Source organism: Scleropages formosus, chromosome 17, assembly GCF_900964775.1.
Source record: "Scleropages formosus chromosome 17, fSclFor1.1, whole genome shotgun sequence".
Taxonomy (NCBI): Eukaryota; Metazoa; Chordata; class Actinopteri; order Osteoglossiformes; family Osteoglossidae; genus Scleropages; species Scleropages formosus.
In genome coordinates, this window is record NC_041822.1 from 15153521 (window position 1) to 15175986 (window position 22466).

The 22466-nt window shown below is 40.9% G+C and overlaps 1 protein-coding gene across 2 annotated transcripts in view; it reads right to left on the reverse strand.

The window, feature by feature from the left end:
• Window positions 1–1176: 1176 nt before the first annotated feature.
• The window catches only part of ipo11 (importin 11), a 130408-nt gene continuing 109118 nt past the window's right edge, over window positions 1177–22466 (reverse strand). For both annotated transcript variants that reach the window (XM_018759315.2, XM_018759316.2), the window contains exon 30: window positions 1177–3003. In XM_018759315.2, the coding sequence (XP_018614831.1) occupies window positions 2839–3003 (165 nt within the window). In that variant the 3' untranslated portion in view covers window positions 1177–2838. The remainder of the gene's footprint in view (window positions 3004–22466) is intronic.

The following is a 22466-nucleotide window of genomic DNA, read 5'->3' on the forward strand; positions in this document are numbered from 1 at the left end:
ATATAGCAGTCAGGATGGGCGTTCTGGCATTCTAATTACATCATTTGCGTTATGCGCTTGCTGCGGCTTATGATTTTATCCAAAGTGATTTACACAGCTTACAATTTGTTTGCTGAGAGTTTAAGTTCACTGCCCACAGACCTAAAATAATTGAAAAGAAAGGAGGAGAGGAGAAGAGAAAAAAAAAAAAAAAAAAAAAAAAAACAAAACACGGGCCAACCAAGCAGATCAACTTGAAACGTATAATTCCATATACAATTTTCCGGTCTGCTGGATCGCAGCACTGCATTTCTAAACATTTGTTCAGCTGAAACGCAAATTCACATCCAGGTGGAACATCTGTGACAGGTGTACACGCTGCAAGCTGCCTCGGATGACTGACTCTGTGCGGCAAACAAGTTATGTAACGATATGATAGTACGAGGGCTAAAGATATTCTCTTTGCATAAAATCAAAATGGAAGCTCTGAAATAAAAACAATGAATCAACAGTGCAACCAAGGCTTAGCAGGTCTGAAGTTGGCAGGAATACTCAGCATAACCAGAACAGTGCAATTGTACACTGGAAACAGTAACATAAATCCTTTAAAATGTAGACATAATAGAAAGGGGGCATACGGTGCACTGGTACAGTCCCATCGAGTACTTAACCAGAAGCACTTCTGCACAAATGGGTACAACAGATAAGCAAAGTATTAATAGCAACAATAATTAGTATGTTATCAGTGGTCGGTAGGGTACAGGAGGGACGACAAAAAAAAAAAAAAAACCACAAATCTTCCAATACCAGCCATGTGATGGGGAGTTAAAGCTTGATGTGTAACTAGATTTATAGTTGATTAGGAGCCTCATCTGGATTCTGTTCTAATTAGAGCATCTCAACGGCAGGTAGGGTGAGAGGAGAGGAGTCTGAGTCTTGGTGGTTAACAAGATGAGGTCTTTACTCTCAACTCATTGCCAGTTTCATCAATATGAGTTTGCGCTACCATAGACCAGTAAACAATCTCTGAAGGCAACGTCGTTCAACTTAAGATATGTCAATACATTATACTTAAGAGGTTAACAATTTCGGCAGAGGGCTAAAGAACTTCGTGTGGCACCGAATTTGACCAGCATTTACAATTTCCAAGGGACAATCAAGGACCTGCATTCTAAAAGAGGGCATATTCTGTATTTTAACAGTTTTTCCAGGCAGTCACAAGGAGATCTAGAAATTAACTTCCACAGCTCTACACCAGTCACAAGAGAAGCCACTTTATTTGGAGACAAACAGTAAAATTGCAGTGCTCCTAAAATTTTATTTGCAGTACCATCAGTTGTGTATGTGAATGAGTGTGTATACATACAGCTTCTTTTCTGAAATCAAGCACTGCGGTTACACTGTACCACCCTTTACACTTTCTTGGGAAGAAAGCTGAAGATTATGGCAGAAGTATAAGAAAGGATGAGGTCCAATTTTACACTTCACCTCAGCAATAAAAGTTTAGCACTTCATTATTATGTAAAGTCTGTGAATAATGTTAAACAAACTGCTTAGTAGTAGCTTTACCACAATGAAGGTCACAATTATGTCCAACTGTTTAAGGACCCCCCTCATCTGTCCACACACCATCCAAAACTGTTTTTAGTGATGAGAAATTGCAAAGTACATTTACCTGTTGAACCATGTACTTGACTTTATTGGCATTGATTCACTGAAAATGCACAAGGACCTCATTTTAAACTAAATGGCAAAAAAGGATATAGTGCTACTGTATTAAAAATATCAATGCTCCGTTAACAATATGACGTCAGTCCGAAAACAGGCTAATCTTTATCCAAAACAAAAAACCACTAAGAAAAAGTATTAAAGGAAAAACTCCAGGGTAAAGATTCAAGGTTAAAGTAAGGCTGATTGTGTAAGGCCGTCATTTTCATATGCTACTGTATTCAATCACAGTGACTATCCAGCTAGTGTATGCAAGTGTTCTGTACAAAATCTCTCCCACGCTGCCATACTGTTTCTCTCATGACAAACAGAGCTAACCAGCTTTAACGAATCCTAAAGTTCTGCGTGAAAAAGGAAAAGGGGAAAGAAAAAAAAAAACAACCTTCAGTACTTGTAGGAAGTCTGTCCACCCTTACGTGGTTCCGATGCAGAAAACCATGCACTTAATCACATTTTTGGTTTCCATAGAGCTCTTAAGCACCTGGTGAGACCGGTACATGAGCAAACAGCAGCTGTTCCTTAGTAAAAGTGTTGCAATCCTAACCTAAGCATACATACAAAGCACATCTTCATAAAAGTGTAAGTGTGAGTGATTGAACCATAAGGTGAGGCAGAGAATTACAAACGCGCCCAGTCATTTCAGTAGTTGTGTCATACTTGACCTCCTGTTAAGCAAAATTAAAAGGAAGAAAAAAAAAAAAAAAAAACCCATCATGCAGAATACACTCCATATTTTACATACATACAAAATTATATTTCTGATTTTATGTTAAGAATAAATCTGTAAACACTGCTCAGGTCCTTCTGTGTATGAATCCCAATCACCACCACACTACTTTCTTGATACAAAAAGTCCAAAGATGCTGCTTTTGGAGGTAGCAGGTAACCTGTATGATGTCGCCCAGTGAAGCTCCCTCCCTTCCTACCCCATTTCCGTCTTCTTCCTAAAAGCTCAGTCCTCCCCAGGATAGTAAAACAAAGCAGCAATAAGAATAGCTAAAATGGAAGCTCTGGTAAGGATCTGTCCATACAACACTAGACAGAGTTGGTGGTGGTGCTGGCAGCAGGTGGGTTGGAGGTTCCGCGGGGCTCCTGTGTGTATCCATCCCTTCAGCGCCTGGCCTCCTCCACTCAGAGTCCCTGGAGGAACTCTTGAAGCTGTCGGACGATCTCCGTGTCCACGGTCTCCATGAGTGCCTGGAAGCCTTGGTCTCCCATCAGCAGCTGCTGGGCCTTCAGCTTCTCGTACACGTAGCGCTGCAGGGACACACTGTGGACCGGGTCCTCCAGGGCCAGCTGAAAGGAGAAAAGGGACATATAAGCAGTGAGGACCGAATGAGGAGAAGCCCAGTCTGGATGGTTATGACAGCACAGGACCTTCCTACTGCCATCACAAGTCCGACAGGTTCATAACAGATAAGTGGTGTCCCAGCTCACTATGTAAATGTTTGTGTGGTGTCAGGAGAGAGACACACACACACACACACACACACACACACAAAAGCCCATCTGCAGGGCAGATGCTCTAATCAACTTCCCCAATGACACAGTCACTACTGTGACTACCGGGAAGACGAATTTGAAAAGACCTTTTAAATTGTGGTCCCAGTGAACATTACCTATTTTGTTTTATTTTAAAGAGCAGAGAAAGTGTCAGTGATTGACAGGTGATTCATGTGTAACAATTAAAAAAATGCATCAACCAAGGGGGTGGGTATCACATCAAATGTTTAATGTACGTGCCAGCAGCATGCCTTTAGTATCTATACATGATTCAACATTATTTTCATACAAATATACAGTAACGCTTGGTTGTCTTAATCACGTACACAAATTCAGCAGTTTGCTATCGATGTTCAATTGAACAGAAGAAAATTTCACTGAAAACACATCACCGGTAATATAACCCTTATTGTGGATTAGCAAACAAAAATGAAAGGCCAACTTTCAAAGTAGCAGTGCAACTGCACTGGTGCATGAGGGGAAATCACAGCCGACTTGAAAAACGGACTCTGATTTTTAAAATAAAACAATAAAAAAAAAATAAATACAGACCTAAATAAATGGCATGTGTGTGTTATGGTCATATGTTAGCTCTGCCAAAAATGTTTGTTTCAGTGGTATAGCTGGAATTAGCAGTTTGACTTTTATGGCAATAAGTACATGTACTCGACCAGGCTAAAGAGAGCACTGATTAACTGAGAAGTTACCATTCCATCACTCTCTACAGTACAGTCATCCTGATCATGTTTTTAATCAAAGCTTCATCTTTATCCATGTCTCTCTCCACACCATCTGAACATTTTTCATTATTCTCAGGCCTATTATCACACAAGGCATCTCCGGCAATTAAAAAAATAAATTCAGTGCTGGCTTTGACAGAGCAATTCAACTGAGAATCCCTAATTAGTGGGCTGATCATTACCTCAGCCCCCAAATACTGTACAATGAACTGCTGTTGATCACGCTGTACATTACAGCTGACAGCCAGCGGCCTGGGCTGTCTGAGGCACAGAGGTCACACTACAACTTATGTGGCAGTCCAAATGCTGTGCCTGACAGGTAGACGGAGACCCTTAATCCCGTCTTACTTAGGACTGAATCACATTTCCTTGTTCATCTGTGAGAGAAGCGAGAGACACAGGCCAGTCTTTGGGAGGGAATCCATTGCTTACGGATAATTTGCGTGCATATTAAAATGAAATTAACCGAAGAAGCTTTTTTTTTTAAATCATAAATAGCTAAATTATGATGTGGTTGTGGGGAATAGGGTGGGCTGTTAAGCTTGTTACAGCAATTATGATGGGACAATGCCAGCTGAGGTCCATGCAGTAAAAGCCTGCAACTTGCCCTGACTACACTTCCCTGGCAGACAGTTGCAAGCACAGGAGAATCAAAAGACTGCACCTTCTAGTGTGTTCTCAAGGTACTGCTGAGCTACACAACTCAAAAACACTCCTTCACTTAACCATCTCTGGCTGCAAGCTACGCAACAGCTGTGTCAAAGTACAACCGTAACAGGTAATTATTAGTTTCAGCAAAACTGTTCAGTGCATCCCTTAGAACCAGAACCCTGAGCCATGTCTGAGAGACAGTTGAACGTCAGCTTCCAGGCCCTTACAGGAAGAACTAGGACAAACGAAACTGATGGCAGGAGCTGCTACCGAGTCTTGCATTATTGATTACACAATTCCAGGGTACGAGAAGGTGCAGCAGGTCTTTGAAGAATGCTGCGCTCTCCATGAGCTGTCCAGCATGTCATGCGGTGAAATCACTGGTATAACTGGGAAACCAGTAAATGTCACGGTACTAACAAGCAACCTACGCTACTGTACACAGCACAGTAGGAATTCAGAAAAATGGATTAAGTAAGAATTCAAAGTTCCTGTACTTCATTTTAGGGAATTTTCTGATGAGAAATCTATTCTAAAAGAGTGGGGTAACTAATCAAAGTTTGCATGTTGTGCTAGAGGTCAACCTCAGAACTTGGAGGCTGGAAGTTGGAATCCCACCTCCTGCTGCAATACACTTCGGCAAGGTACGTACCCTGAATGGATCCTGTAAAAATGACCCAGTTATATAAATGGATAAATAACATTAATTAGTTTAATACTATAAATTGCTTTGAAAAGCATCAGCTAAATGAATGAATGTAAATGTAAGAGATTAATACCAGCACTTTACAAGGTTAATGCTGTACAGAGCGCAGACATATGTACTGTCAAGCCATTGTCTGGGCGGTGCTTTATTCCATAACACTGGGAAACACAAACTAAGTTCAGTGAGAAAGGCGCATACAGGGCACAGAGGGCTGGGGACCCCCTCCCACCAGCACACTGGGCTGCCTCTCACCTTTGACATCTCTGGCTATGCAGTGCTGCAACAGTCAGCCCCTATCACAGTAATCCTGTTAGTAAGGATTAAAACTCCCAGTAATCCTTGTCCCACGTGTTACCGGATCGGCATGTGAAGCAGCGTGGACACATCCGGCTCGACAGGACTACGATATGGACAGAAACATGGGAGAGGAGCAATTGGATGTCTGCCACACTGATTGAGGGAGGGAGAATAAAACCACAAAAAAAAGGCTAGAGATTGATGGGGGGCCACAAACGTCACAGTGAACGTAGGAGTGCAACAGAAGGACTGGCCTCTGACCAGACGTCCACAGTTGCCCTCCTGGAGCACGCCGCTTATCGTGCGCCGACAGCAGACTGTGCCGGAGAACATTATGCAATACAGAGGTGTTTACACCACAGAAGCCTCGCTGGATCTTCAGCTCACACGGAGACCTGGTGGGACACCATCAGTCTGAGACACAAAACTATTGTCTACAGATATGAAGCCAAGAGGTGCATGGCAGAAACAGCAGAAAGAGTGAGATAAGCAGATTTTTCTTAAATCTCAGAAACACATATGCACACATTGATTTCTAGGTTTTCATAAAAGAAAGTTTTCATTATATTTAAGTCTTTGGCAGACATCTTCTCCAAACTGACGTGCAACTCAGAATTTACAAAAACCGACAGCTTTCATAGGCAAACATCCATAATTGTATGTTATTTAACATGGAAAATGTGTTCTATGCAACAACCTGGTTTTATAGCATGGTTTCCACAGTGATAACGATGGCTGCGGACACTACCACCAAATCAAAATTCTATTTTAAAAGACAAGGTTACTGCAAACATCTGCATTTAAGGTATCTGAATGATTAAGTTCCACCTCATGAGCTCTTCTGAGACTAATCATATATGCGTGGGCAATAACATGAAACTAATCAGTTAATTAAAATTTATAGTACCAATTTTTTTGTTTAATTTGGAAGGAATTAATGAGCTTGAGAAGCTAATATCAACTGCTGTATTTTGTTCGTGGCTGGAATAGCTTAATGTATATAAGTGCAAGTGTTCGAGCAACGTCTATAGCGGGTTCCTCAATGTAATTATGAAATAAAAAGGAAACTACAAACAACCAGCTGTTTACAAGAAATCTATTGTCAGAACCAGTTTCTAGTGCTGCATACTAATAGAGGAACGTAACTTTGCATGTAAAGAAACTATTTGTGCATCCACATCTCAAAAAGGACTATGAAAGAACCTCATGACCACAGAGTAACAAAGAAAAAAAAGATTTACAGTCACATACTGAGGCAAATTCATTTTTTCTGTGAAGCAGTGGTCAATAGTATGAAGCAGTGGTCAGTACAGCGATACAAGACAGCGGTCTGTAAAACAGAGGCAGTGGTAAGCCGCATGAAGCAGTGGTCAGTACAGCGATATGCGGTCTGTAATAGAGAGGCAGTGGTCAGCAGTCATGTGAACTGACTTTTTTTGCACATGTACTTGCCAGAGTGATGAGCTGCTCTTGATTAACACATCAGGCTGAACCCAGGGAGGCGCCGCAGACGCCAAGCAGAATAGACTGAGAACACACACGTATGTCCGTACTAATTTTTCAACAACCCAGCTCTCTTCTGGCTCATCGCAAGGAACGCTTACCTCAATTTCATCATTTCTACTTTCTCATTTCCTTGTTCATTATTCACACCGTCACACACAGAAACACAGATGCCGAAAGTTACGACAAAGGAGCAAGTACTAATCCTACATATTTGCGTCTCAGGTCAGACATCAATGGAGTGACTAAACCTGGCCCATGGTGCGAAAAGGGTGTGTGTCTGTGATGGGAGGGTCCAGAAACCTGTTCTCTGTGCCTAGTGACAGCTCTACCAGCACTGTCCTGGGTTCTGAATTTGGGAGCCACAGAGGTCCAGAGAAGAAAGAGGAGGAGAGATGAGGGAGAGAGACAACCAGGGCAGTGACATGCAGTGCCTTCTGCAAATGATAAACATGGCAGAATAGGAGGCAAATGATAAATCTTGAAAAAGTGAGAGGAAGGGGAAGAGGAAGGGTGAAAGTCAACAGCTTAACATAATAAATCGAACAAGTTCATGATCTTCGTTGCAGTGAGAGGATTACGCCTTAATTGTGATAATTTCCTTAGTAAATGAAGCCAAACAAATTGTAATTCCCTGATTAGCATTCAAGGAGGGAGAGTCTCGGCAGCGATGCAGTAAGCGCCTCCACTACTGTGTTGAGTGGGCTAGTGGAGTTCCTGTCCAGCAGACCTCTGGAATGCATCGAGGTAACTTCCCAACACCCTTTCAAATGATGACACAGGTTGTCCACATCGAAATTTCACTGAAAACATCACACATTAAAATGTTCATCTAGGTAATTGTTTCAATGCTTTGCTGATGCTTTTAACCAAAGTGAACAACAATTTTTCCCCATTTGAACAGCTGGATACTTTTTCTGGAGGAGATATGGGTAAGTACCTCACAGTGGGGAACCTCAGCAGTGGATCTTGAACCAGCAAATTCAGGTTACGAGTCATTGTCCTTAACCATTACACCACCCGCTATCGTGCAGCACTGTAGCGCTAATGACAGGAAGTGTTCATTTCTTAGCCGTATAAGTTCTACTGGATAAAAGCCCATGTTATGCAAACAAATAAAGATAAAGTACACTTTCAGTTTCATTGACAGTATAGCTTGGAGTCGACCACGATAGCTCTTTTTTATTTTTATTTCGCAAACTTATTTTTAAACCATAAGTGTGTTTAAACAGAAGTAGACAGGCATGGGGAGATGCAGCTCTCCAAAAACACACCTGGCATTACGTCACTGCGACCTGGGTCACAGGTGATTAAAGTGGGCAAGGGTGGAATATGTGGAAGGCAAGGCGATCAAAGCGGCTGCAGATGAAGAAGGGACAACATTATTTCTCCTGGTTTGGGCAAAAAGGAACTGTGAATTGAACAATACTTTCTTTCTGTAGCGGGAACTTGGGCAGATGCTGTAAACAACAAAAGTTTATGTCCAAGTGAAGCAATAAGAACAAAGGGAGGCCAAATTTTATTTTATCTTCCTGTTTTCAACATTTGTCAAAACCATGAATAAAACACCCTGGGCGAGAGCTGATGCAGCAGTCAAAGTTAGCTCTGGTGAATGACCAGCGAGATGACAAGATTATCATAACGTGCATTTGTGAGCGTTCATCTTAGAGAGACAAAAAGGGGGGGGAGTCATAAAAGTGCCCACATAAAGTGAGGGATCGTTCTCAGGTTCTTCTATTATAGACGGTTGTTTACTGAGCTCTACTCTTCTTCTGAAGGCTGCTTACCCCATCGAACACAATGCTTTAAACTGCAGCTTTAGAGTTACCGCACTCTACAGCCCTGCATATCTGACATGCTTCAGGTGCAATGCTGAACAGTATTCTCTTTGCTTGTGAGGTGCAAAGTTATGCAATGGAAACTGCAGATGGAGATACAATATTTTAATATTGCATAGGGCATGGGCATCAAATCGTGAGTGTAGGATCAAAGATGACACCCAGTTGATCCACTTAAGAGGCTCTGACAGTTTTAGTCACCACACATTTAGAGGCTGCAGTCATAACTTTGGTTTAAAAATCCAAGTCCTTACCCACTGATGTCTGAAGGGCAAGCGTTCTAGATGGAGAAGGCAAGGTTGGGAGCGGATGCGGTGTTCATGCACATATATCTATGAGCTGTCAGCATCGCCAGTTAAAGTGTAGGCTCTGCTAGTGAAAGTGAGGTCGTGGGTACAATGGTTAAGGACAGACACCAAGACCCTTTAGGGAATAAAATACCATGAAGAATCTAAATGAGATACTAGAAAGCAGTCTTTGGAGAACCCTGACACCCTGTGTAGGAAGATTAAGGTGGGATATGACGTAAATAAAGGCAAAGCTGTTTGAGAAACTCCAGCCCATCATTCCAGAGCCACAAAAAATTTCATTATGAATATTATCACGAACAGTTGACAGTTCGCAGTAAGTCCAGCAGGATGGGGGCGTCAAATGTACACAGGAGCCAAAGACAAAGAGGTCAATGTGAATTTTAACCAGCGCAGTTTCCATGCCAGGCTTGGCACAAAAGCCAGGTTGGAATGGCGTAAATAGCTCAATTGAAGCCATATGGGTGAACATTTGGGAGGTGCTGGGAGGTTTTGAAATCTGGCTCAAAACAAGGGCAGGAGATTGGACTGTAATTACTGGTTGTGTCACTGTCAGCACAGAGTTTGTGAGAAATGGGCACAACTGCTGAAGGTTTCTCTGAAACGGTGAAAGTGCCTGACTATAATGATTTATTCATGATATTTGTGCTGGGAGAGAACAGGGCAGGAAGGCGTTGTTCAACCACAGAGGACAAGTGAATCTGTTGAGCAAGGGGTAGAATGACACTGAGGACAATTTAAGCAAAATCATCCAGTACAAAACTTAGCTTGGATGCATGAGAGTCAAAATAGCACTTTTAAGAGAGCAGAAAAATTTCAGATGAGTGAATATTAAAACTTGATAAAAAAAAAAAAAAAAAAAACTATTTGACTTTTTAAAAAAAAAAAAAAAAAAAAAAAAAAAAAAAAAAAAAAAAACCCGTCCTTCAAGATGCTGGAATGGTCTTTTCAGAGGAGCGTTAAAGAACTGAAATGGCCATTTCCGATTACAGCTGAACAAGTCAGAATCTCAGATCACTGTGCACAGAAAGGACATTTAATAATATAGTAAACAGACAGAAAGGCAGTTTTTGGCAGTGTTCAAGTTTTGAAACCTTGAAGCCAAGGCAACTCCATCAGAAGACACTTGTTATACAAAGAAAATTAACATACAGGGTAGCAGAGAACACTACTGCAAAGAACAACTCTTGAAAATAGGGTTAAAAGGCTTGACTTTTAAGGTGGTTAAGTATCTATGAAATAGATAACTTAGAAATATATGTAAAGAAACGTAATTATGAATTTGATGTTCAAAACAGAAAAAAAATGCACCAGCAAATTCACAATAAATTAATCCTCAAAAAGAGAAAAATGATGGATTAAAAGAGCAATGGAGGCAGATGCCATCATTTCGACGACTCAACATTCAAACAATGCAGAACTTGCCACGGCTTGCTTAGACTTTAGTTAAAGCAGTAGGACCCAAAATGCAGGGCCCTCACACTAAGTAGAAAGAACCAGAGTATAAACCTTATGTTTTTCCAACCGACATGATCCACACAAAAGATGGGGAGGGGTGAAACCGAGCAAACCTTCAATCATGCAGTACAGAACAGCCCAGCTGTGACAGAATACCCATAACCTTTGCTAGATTTAACCAATGGAAGCATATTTCATCTTCGAGGAGTGGCAAAGCCTGAAAGATTCTCAACGGCAAAGATTGGTCACAATCCGTTTGGTCAGATTAGGAGCATGCTGTGTGACCCTGGGCACCTCGTAAAACTGCTCAGACAGACACGGTGAATAAGGGGCCTCGCAGTAAAACGATCTGTCGACTGCAGCCTTGACGCTCCCCTGAGAGGGCAATCAATCAGCGTTCACTGGACCCAATTCAGAGACCAGAAACAGTCCAGATTGACACCAGCTGCTTGGGTTCAGCCCTAAACAACAATAATAATGATCCCTTTGCTTTACCGGTAACTTTCATATGATTGACAACACACAAATGCTACTTTACAATAGTAGAAAGGAAAGGCAAGGCAATTGTGATCAGTCTTAGGTGAATATAAAATAAATGAATAAATAAAAATGCTGGAAAAAAAAAAAAAAAAAAAAAAAAACCTTACACTGCCATGTTACTAAATTCTTACCATTTCCCAGATTATGAAGAGAGAACCATGAAATCGGTCTTATTATGATCTGTCAGACAGTGATGTGAAACTAACCAAAAATGAACCAAAAGCAAAACACATCAAGGTAAAAAAGGTAGGGTCATATCTTCACACCTTTTACCTTGTAAATTACACAGCAAGATGAAGGAGGCATCTTTGACTGTATGAAACATTTACACAACTAATATGTTGTGAAAATAAGTAAATAATAATCTGGCAGTACTGATCGCCTCCAGAGTTGAGCTTTTCTGCTCTGTATTGGCCATGCAGGAACAGCAAGAAATACTGCGAATTTTGAAGCAACGAAGTTATACAAATTAGTGCATCATTCCAAACCGTTACAGGGCAACCGTTTCATTGCACTTTGAAAAAAGCCTTTACCACTGAACACTGGCAAGGCACAGGAGTTCTGAATGAACAGTTAAACAGTTCCTAATTGTAATGGAGAGTAAAATGTAACTGCCTGTATAAATTGTGACAGAGGCTGTAACAATCCACTGTAGCCTCAGGGCAGTATCATTCTTTTCCATAACTGCATGAAGCAAACAATGTCGCGTGGAGTTTATAAACACTGAGAAACCAACCAACCAACCAACCCACGTCAACAACTGCTTATCCCCAGTGAGGTCGTGGTGAGCCAGAGCCTACCTGGCAACACAGGGTCCAAGGCCGGAGGGGGAGGGGACACACCCTGAATGGGATGCCAGCTCATCGCAAGGCACCCCAAGCAGGGCTCAAACCCCAGACCCGAAACTTTGTCTCACTACAAAGTCGTTCTATAGGAAAACATACAGTGATAATTATATTAATTATTTTAATTTATATGATTAATTTAATTTATATTTTTAAAAAATGTGGAGCAGTTTTAAATGCCCTCTACAAGTTTTCAAGGAAAAAGGCATTCTCTGTGTGGACTTCTGAGTACGTGGGTCCGGTGTCATTGTCTGCACCATGGCACCCCTCTGCATGCCGATTGAGGGGGTCCATAAATCACATGGTGACACTTCATAAGTCCATTTCTAACACTCCCTGACAAACTCTTCTAGAAGGGAACCATTTATTTTGGAAGTGAAGGGAGGGAAAAATACAATTTGTTTAACCTTGAATTTTTTGGTTGTGCACAGGGATATTCAACACTTTCCTTAAAATCACCAAGTTGGCAGCTTTCAAAAGTTCTTTGACAAAACTGGAACCCTTTCCATTTTCCGCTTCCTGACAAGCCACGCCATGCCATTACACTGTACGTATCCCATATAAGTATATCCCATGTATTCCTCCTCCTCATCTCTTTCCATTGGGTGCCTGTAGCTGCCCATATTAAGTTCAAGATCCTGGTCATGGCCTACAATACCATCAAACAATGCAAAGTGATTATGACTTGATCACTCATTATGCCTCAACCAGACCACTATGCCCCACCACCACTGGCTGCTTGGTGGTCCCCTGCACAAGTAGTCTAAAATCAAAAGCCAAAAGGTCTCAGGTCCGGCTTCAGTTTGGTGGAATGAGCTCCCTCTGTCCCTCAGAAATGCTGAAACCCTCGCAACTTTGCAGAAGGGTCTGTTCCACTATTAGCCATTTCTCTCCTGATTTTCAGCTTCATGAACTTTCAGTTAATTACCTGTCATAAACTTTAAAAAAGAAACAAACAAACATACCCCTTTCTTTTCTATATGTAGCTACTTGTTTAATGCTAGCTAGCAAATGTGGTCGTATTAGCATAGACTAACAATGTACTTAGAGAATCACATATCTGCTTCGGCATCCGTCTATTAGTGAAATGCATTTTTGTTTACTCACCTCTACATCACTTTAGAGAAAAGCTAAATAAATGCAAATGTATATAAAACTGCTTAGCAATCAGTTCAACAGCTCAAACAAAACTACTGCAGAGCTGCACTAACAGTTGAACACAATGGTCAATTTTTCAACTTATATTTGGACATTTCTGCATCAAACGAGTAAATAATAATTGAATGTATTAATACAACTGTAAGAAGAACACCTGCTCCCCTGTTTAAGAAAACCTGGAGGAAGCTAAAACCTAACACTCTCATGGGTTTCAGTAACAGCACACAGCGAAACAGAGAACCACTTGGTCAAGAGAAAGAACCGCAGCACTTTAACCTGTGCCCAAGTGTGCCAGTCTCCTAGCTTGAACCCAGGCCTGCACCTCTGTCGTCGTCTCTCTTTCTGTGGGACATCTTGCAAGCAGGGGAAAGTGAAGCAGAACCCAAGGACGGGTAACCAACCGACTGCTTCCTTGTCTGCTGTAGTTGTTAAATACTCAAATAAGCAAGACAGGCCAAAGCAGCCGTCTGCAACACCTCTTATGTTCTCATGTTTAATGTGTCATGGCTGTCAGAAGGATCTCAGGGCCACAGTGTACCTGTCAAAAAGCTGACAGATCTTTTCTACAAAACCAAAACAAAAATAACATGAGAAAACCACATCAATGGCCTCTGTCAAGACACATAACCTATTTTCATAGAAATGATTAGAAAGAGACCAACATATTTTTTTGTAAAACCTGCCACTTCATACATAAACAAAAAATTTTGAGTTTCTAGAGAAATATTCAAATCCGGTGAGAAGTAAGAACTTCAAAACTGAAAGCCACAGTTTCTCATTCCTTATGCCATTTTGCACTGAGCATGGGTTTCATTTGGACTACTGTGTAAATATGAAATTTGACACAAAGTACCCCAGTATAACACGGGGGGGAGGGGGGGCTGGTAATGGAGTAGTAAGAGCTACTGCCTCTGGATCTGAAGGTCACAGGTTCGACCCCACCTCCGGATATAGTACCCTTGAGCAAGGTCCGTCCGAACCGCTCGCCCCATATGGGGCACGGGGAACTGGAGCCTAACCTGGCACACAGGGCGTAAGGCCGGAGGGGGAGGGGACACACCCAGGACGGGACGCGAGTCCGTCGCAAGGCATCCCAAGCGGGACTCGAACCCCAGGCCCACCGAAGAACAGGACCCGGACAAACCCACCGCGCCACCGCACCCCCGAGCAAGGTACTTACCCTAAAGTGCTCCAATAAAAATTACCCAGCTGTATAAATGGGTAAATAATTGTAAGCTTTAATAACTGTAACCTCAACATTGTAAATTGCTTTGGAGAACAGCGTCAGCTAAATGAATAAATGGAAATACAGCAGCGTCAAATAAAGTTCTATTCAAATACAGTGAGATGCTTTCTGACTTTCAGTAAGTTGCTATACAAACAAACTACTGTAAAACATCTTTCTCCATCTCGCACACCTCTTTGTGGTTCATCAGTTGCCGGTCGGATGTCCTGTAATCTGAAATGTCAGATGGATATGGATCGGTGTCCTTAAGATTCCACTTTCATTAGGGTGATCATGCGGAAGGGTCTGGTCTGGCGGAATACCAATCAGGGGTCTTACAGCATGCCATTTCATTCACTGCTCCACTGCCACTGGGGCACACCACCGCTGTGCGTCAAAGAACATTTCTTCACCTTGTGACAGGTCATTTGCAATTCATGCACTGCTAGGGACAGGGGGAGGCCAGGGTGGGGTAAAGGTGCAGGAGGGAGAGATTCAGAATTTAATTACATCTTACTCTGTTCTCAGCAGAGAGAAAACATTGTGCCTTGTTGCCCCCGTCTTCACCTTTCATAATTATCCCTTGTGACACAATGCTATGTAATACTTCGAAATGACTACAATATTCATGTGCCTTTCCATCAAAAACCCTGGTAAGTTGGCATATACTCAGTTTATACTGAACTGAAAGTGGGAGCCACATCATGGTCAGGTGAGAACTATGGAGAAGCTGGCTTAAACATACCTCAGGTAGCTGAACTTAGCCAACTATCCTTTGTGAGTATGCCTCTTCCGGTACGTCAAGTGCCACACGCTTGCATTTCCTTCACAAGGACACTTGCACTCGGTCACACTGATGGCTTCTACAGCATGCCACCTGGAGCTAAATACTACAGGAGATGGCTAAGTCTTCATTCTCTGTGACCCTGCTCCCTCACAGTCACCCTAAACGTGGATTCTGCAGACCTCCCAACAATGCCCATCAACAAGTCCAGGGAGGCCAGGGCAGAACTCGCAGGATAAATTGTCATATTTCATCTTTAATGCTAAAGATGTGCTTTTATTCCAGACAACAAACTGTGGAAGAAAGTACCTGGCTGCGGCTCCAAGGGTAGAGGATGTGGCAATTACCTTTTTCAGACGGCCACTCAATACTAATTGAGCGTTCGATACCAGCCGGTCACACTATTCTCTTCTGGCATTCACAAAGTACTGAATTACAACTGGTGAGTTTCCAAACCATTATGCAATCGGGCTGAATTGATGGGGCCTTTATTCAAATGCCTTTTATGAGCAGATAATTCATATGATACAATCTAGCCCCTGCCGCTGTAGTGCCATTAAAAAAATAAGAGATGGATATATATATACATGTTCCCTAAGCAGAGCTCAGAACAGTTTCTAAAGAAGACAAACATGCTGAAGACATGCCTCATTATTCAAAACAAGGAGGTTTTGTTTTGTGAGGGGGGGGGACTGACATATGGAGATTTGTTTCTCTATAAGCACCAGGATGCCGTTAAGTCCAGAACCTTAAGAAATTTTTTTTTTTTTTTTTTTAAATCTCGTGTTTTAAAGAGTAAACGTATACCCTCTGAATTTACTCAATAGAAATACGGTTTCATTCTACAGTTAAGCTCAAATTCCCATTTTATGACAATATTTGTGAGGTTGAAAATGAGAGAAAGGCTAAACATATGTGTGTAGACATTACTCATACACATACACACACACACACATTCTTTGCACCAATGAACCATTTTACAGATATCCATTGTGTCTCGCCGTTTTAAAACAAACACACAAAATATATTGGTGAGCTAGCTTCTAAGAGGCTTGTCCTAGTAATAACCCCACAATTTCCAACGCCAGCAAACAGTGCAAGTTTTGTAGAACAAGGAAAGTTCTTTCCTCGTTTTCACTTTGGTAAGCAATTACATGTGCTTGTACTGTATTATACAACCACAGCCAACGGCAGCATAGCAGGAGTTTAGCGCTAATGATTGACAGACAGCTCTCACTTGGCTTTACTAAGCCAAAGCTGTCAGTTTCCATGGTTACTGCCGCCTTAACACAGACAGGTTTGGTCAATAAAACTCATTTTGGTGTAGAACACCGAAAATATGTACGCAGACAGATGTTTAAATGTGAAAGCTCACTACTGATAGAGAGGCGTGGCATTAAAAACACCCAAAGAGTAAAATTGTGGCATTCTGCTTATGTGGATTTATGTATTTGATAGGTCTGAACTGTGGACGCATGCTTTTTGAGCTGATTTCAGTGCTGTGTTCATCTCCGAATTCAAATGAGCAGAGCAGCAGCTTCGGCTGTGTAGCCATGCAGCAGAAGGTGAGTTCTCTGCCCATCTAGAAGCAATGCCTATGATGGCAGTTCCACTGGGGCTGATGGTTACCAACAATATGTTATTACTAAAGAAAGAATAAGCCTGTAACAATGCTGTCTTTCATTCATATAAATGTTTTTTTCTTTGCCAGTAATTTTGCATTGGGTCATCAGAAAAAATTTCATTAATTTGACTGTCCCACACCTGCTCCGTCTTTACCAAGCCCTTCACAGCTGCTGGAAAGGTAATCCCCCCAACTGGCAGCACACAGCACAGATACTCCCCAGATACTGTATAGTCAAATGTAATGCAAGATGTTTGGACATCTGGATGTACGAACCATGATCTGTTGTATTTTTTGATGGGAATAAAAGTGTATGAAGTTGTGGATAATTTTGGAATTACAGAAAATCTCTGAAGCGATACCAGAAAGCTGCAATGTTGTCACAATGGTGACAACAGCTACAATAAGACTCCCTGGGCAAATCTATATCAAATGACTACAGAACTTCAATGTTCTTCATCATGGACACATGCCAATTTAATGTTCCTTTGTAACAAACTTACAAGACAATTATTTTACCCACATTTTAGTTTCACCAGACTTTGAAAAACACATTTTAATCTAAAAACTTGTGCATCACTCATGTTATAGACAAAAGTCTGTCTGATTTTGTCATTCCATTATTCTTTACAATTGCTTTGGTGCAAAGAAGTAGTGTGTCAAATACAATGTGTGTTGTGACTGCAAAGTCCAAAATGCTGGAAGGGGGAAAATGGCCTGAACCATCATACTCCATCATGTGAACCATCACACCAGCTTCTCTAGCTAATGCTCCTCTCCATAACTCATTTGTGTGCTTTGTTATTGTTCAAGCCAGAATGTGTTAAATATACCAGACTACTGATAAAATATCAGCACGCACTGATTTTTATACCAGCAACAATGAAACATATCAACTAAGTGTTCTTGAAAAGACTGTGGAAAAAGCATATCAGGAAAAAAGGCAATATAACATTACATTATCAGGCTGTTGTGAAGCTTTCATGTCAAAGTACACTATGCAGATTTGCTGTGAATTCAAAAAACAAAATGAGCACAAAAAGCTCCAGAGCCAATTGACTTCTATCACTTTGGCTTCAGGTTAACACGGGCATGTGCTTGCGGTAGGAAAAAATCAACAAAGTTTTAAAAAAAAAAAAAAAAAAAAACAAATTCTGGAGCTAATGCTAAATATTTGAGTAATCACAAATAATATAGTATTTAAATCACCAGTCACCTTTTCTACTAATATTGGGTATGTGTTGGTGATATGAGCCTAAAATAAAAAACCAAACAATACACAAATACTGCAAATAGAGATGATACAAATAGTAGATAAACTGCAAAACATGTCTGAGTTCTCAGCAAAGGACAAACAGGATCAGAGCTTACCATTCAGACTTGTTTCTGCTTTGCATTGTCACTATTATTCCTCATGTTCAAATTTCCAAAACTTACCACCTTCTGATAAATACTGTAATTTCAAGGTTCACAGCAAACAGTAACAAACAAATGATTCTTGAAAACTGGAAACATATGAGCTCTTGAATCATGCTAAATGACCAATTGCACTTATCCTCTGTTATACGGTCCGAATTATTCCTGAACGTGAACCATAAATAAAATGCATACATAGTTAAGTATATATAAAATACATTAAAAATAATGATTTCATAAAGTAAATTTGCTGTGATAGCATGCAACTGGACTGAGGAAATGAAGACTCATATTTAAATTGATAATCTATTAATTTAAGTAAATTAATCATTTATTGAAACAATTTATTACACCTGACCAAATGTGTTGGGCCAAGCCAGGAGGTCACAGGCCTGATATATAAAAAATGGGACCAATTCATGAAAAGTGGTATTAATAAACCTGGACCATATGGGCAAAAAAATGGGTATTAAGAGACAAAATAAGGGGGGATGAGAGTATTACTTTAAAAATATACTTAGATATTCCACTTAAACTGGCAAAAATTAGCCCAACAATATTTTATTAGTGGATTAAACCTCCAAAGGTACAAAGCCACTGCAGAGAGTAGAGTGGCCTCTTTGGCTGACACCATGTGGCAAACTGGTGTTTTAAATGAGTGGTTCTAAGGCTGCATCCAAGCAACTTTTCCAAACATCACCAAAATCTGCACCTTGCAATTAAGCTCCCTGAAATATGAAGAGGGTGCTTTCTCCTCTTGATTCAGCCCATGTGGTCAAGCGGCGATGTGGACTATTCTCGATAAGGTGCACGTACCAAGTGCAAAGCAATTCCAGCCGTGATCACATTTCAGGTGTTTGAGATCAGGACAGTCGGGTTGGAATGAGAGCCTTTTCTGTAAGCAACAAAAGTCCTGCGGATTTACTGGCCAAGTCAGATGTCCAGGTGAAAACACAACCTCCTTTTTCCCCTCAGTGAGATACTGCACTTCTCATTTTGATAGTGCTGGGAAATTTCATTATTGTATAATGTTCTTACTTTTAAATAGAACTCAGTTGCTTCCTAAATGCCAAGTCTAAGTAACATAAAAATACAAAAGCCCAATGGCGTTATGGATTCTGTTTGTAGCTATAGCATAATTATTGACAAACATTCGCTGAGGCGTTGTTTGCAAGTATGTCCCCCTTTGATCACAATGCCACAGGCTCCTAGAACATTCCATAACCACTGTATAATCACCCAATTTATGATGTACGTGCCATTGCTAAATAAACACACAGTGCTCTCTGCCTGTGCCCAGGAGATAAGACTCTACTACATCCCTTAATTTCAATCCAATCCCACTGCACATCACTGGATCGGACTGCGCGTGAAAGCTGGATGTTGGGCATAAAAGTTAATTTGGGAACGAGGGAATTTATACGTTTCACAGATGTCCATATTTTACTTAATTACTGCAATTCATCTTCATGGACATTAATTCCTTTAAATTTCAATTTGAAAGAACACACTATTTAAACGGATTATCAGCAAACACCCATGGACTCTTAGGCAATAAAAGAAAGCCTTTAACATATATGTAATGGGAAAAAAAAAATGCACTCGATGTGTTTAAACATATTTTGCAGTTTGTGTGGAGTTTGAAAGCTCTTCTGTTACTGGCGCAAGGTTTCCTCTTGGCGCTCCAGTGTTCTCCCACAGTCCCAACATATGTTTCAGGTGAATTGGTGACTTTGAATTGGCGACTTTGAATTGGCCTTGGTGTGCGACTGTGTGTCACTTATGACAGCCTTGCATACTTTTCAGGGTATATACTGCCTTGCACTGTATGCTTTGCAGATTTGGCTCCAAAGCACTGGAACCCTGTACTGAATAAGCAGTTTATGACAATGGATGGATGATATGTCAAATATTTTTTCAGCTCTAGCTTCTGCTCTATTTCTGTTATTATGCCAACGACACTAGCACAAATGCTTCCATCACAGGTAGCCATTCTTGTCATGAAGGGCCATTATATCGCAGAATAGAGAAAATACAGGAGTCAATACAGAAGGTGTATGTTTAATGCTTCCCGAACTCACCACTGGGGCAGTGGATAAGTTTCAGTTCTTTCTGTTGAAGACACCTAAATCTGCCAAACAAAAGCTCAGTACAAGTCTGCCAACCAAAGCATCTATTAGTCCTCATCCATCTGAGAATTCTGCATGTAGTGCCTACTAAGAGCTAAATGCAGTCCCAGCAATGTGACCTGTGACACTAGCTTGCCATGACCTGAAGGGGTACAGCAATGGAATATAACTGACATTTTGGGCAAAATGTTGGTGAAATAAGGATAACCAAGGAAGTTAAAAAAAAAAAAAAAAAAGTTTGAGTATGTAAAAGGACTGGGAGTCCTTTAACTTGTTGGGGTTCCATCTCATTTAAAACCACTAATAATATAATACCAGATTGCACATTTCTTAGTGATTTTCATCTGACAAACCCCAGCATGGTATGAATTTGTTGTTGTAAAGCACTGGGGAAACCCTCCATTAGCTGACTGCAGGATGTCTAAAGCTAGGTGAGGCACTTGTAAGTTGTTAAAACATTGTATAAAACAATACAAGTGCTAAAGCCCTATGAGGAGAAAGCTTCAGGCCTACTTTCGACTTCACTGGGGTGCCAAAGAGGTCATACCAAATCAGTAAGCCATTGCCAGCAGGCATAGATGGGCATTTGCAGTGCGCATGGCTAACATTCAAGGCCAAATCCAATCCATACACCATGAGGGCTCAAAATGCGGAAATATGGACAAATCAGTTGAAGGAAGATACTGACTACATAAGCACACATAGACATGCAATGACAAAAACAGAACCAACACAAGAAGTACATCATCAACAATGTCATTGTTCACAGGAGAGCTCTAACAAACACACAAGGAGAGACCAATTCAGGGTCAATAACATGGTTTGCACCTTAAATTCTGAAGTATGCTTTTTTGTCTTTGAATAACCCACTGTTTTAAGCTGCAGTATTTAACTCACATAATCATATCCAAAGAGACTTAAAAGGCATTCCACTGTCTACACATTCACCTGATTATTTAGCATGGAAATATCAAATACCTTGTCCCAAAAAAAAACTGTGATAACAGGGAATCCCTTTTGGTCACAAACCCTACTACTTAACCACATTAAAATACTGGTGCGTGAGAATGTATCTGCAATATTTTTGACTGCTACTAAATTTCACTTTGAAAAGATTAAACAGCGGTAGCGACATTTTAAGCTATTAAAATAAAACAGTTCCATATTCCAATCTGTGACATTTTCTGGACATAATCATAACAAGTAAAAGGTGATTCGGATAATCAATAGTGTTAAACATGGTATGTAATATGCAATGGAAAATATTTATGAAACGAAATGCTCGTTTCGCCCGTACCAATTCGCTGCATCCCTATCATACCAACTCAAGATCTCAGTTTCTTCTAAACCACTATGCAATAAGGCAACAGTAACTGCAAGCTTAACAACTGCTTGGGGCTTTTGTTAGCTAAGGTCATGTCTCCACTCTTACCGCTGTTGGTGTTACCCATCCCCCTTACTGGTGTTTTGGTGCACTTTCGACAAAGATCTTCTTGCATACCACGCCAGGCCTGATGTTCCATTTAGCAAACAGCTTTTTCTCAGCACTCCGGCAGACTCTGGATAAACAGCCACTCCTGCTAGTGGGTTTTATTTGCAGCCCACTCTGAAACAGGTTCCCTGGGGATGTGCTGGAGCGGAGGAACAAACAGTGGGTGCATTTGGTGCTGAAGCCCTCAGAGGGCTTACAACTTGCTAGTTCAGGCATTCATTTCCAATGAGCCACATCATCTCCTTAGGTGGGGGTGATACTTTATAACACACTTAAAATTTCAAACTGGTTACTGCAGTATGTAAGAAACAGCAGGAGAGTGCAGTGAAAGCATTTTTCACAAAACCACCACTAAGCCAAAAAGAGTCCTACATACAAACAACAAAATCATTGCAAGCACTTGACAAAATGTGGCCCTGATGTACTAATTAATTTAAAATAAAAACTTAATTGATATTTAATTAAGCATTTTTTTTTTTCTGACAGCTAACATACTTTGGTCCCTGAAATAAGACTGAGCAATCTTGAGCAAGCTGCAGCTG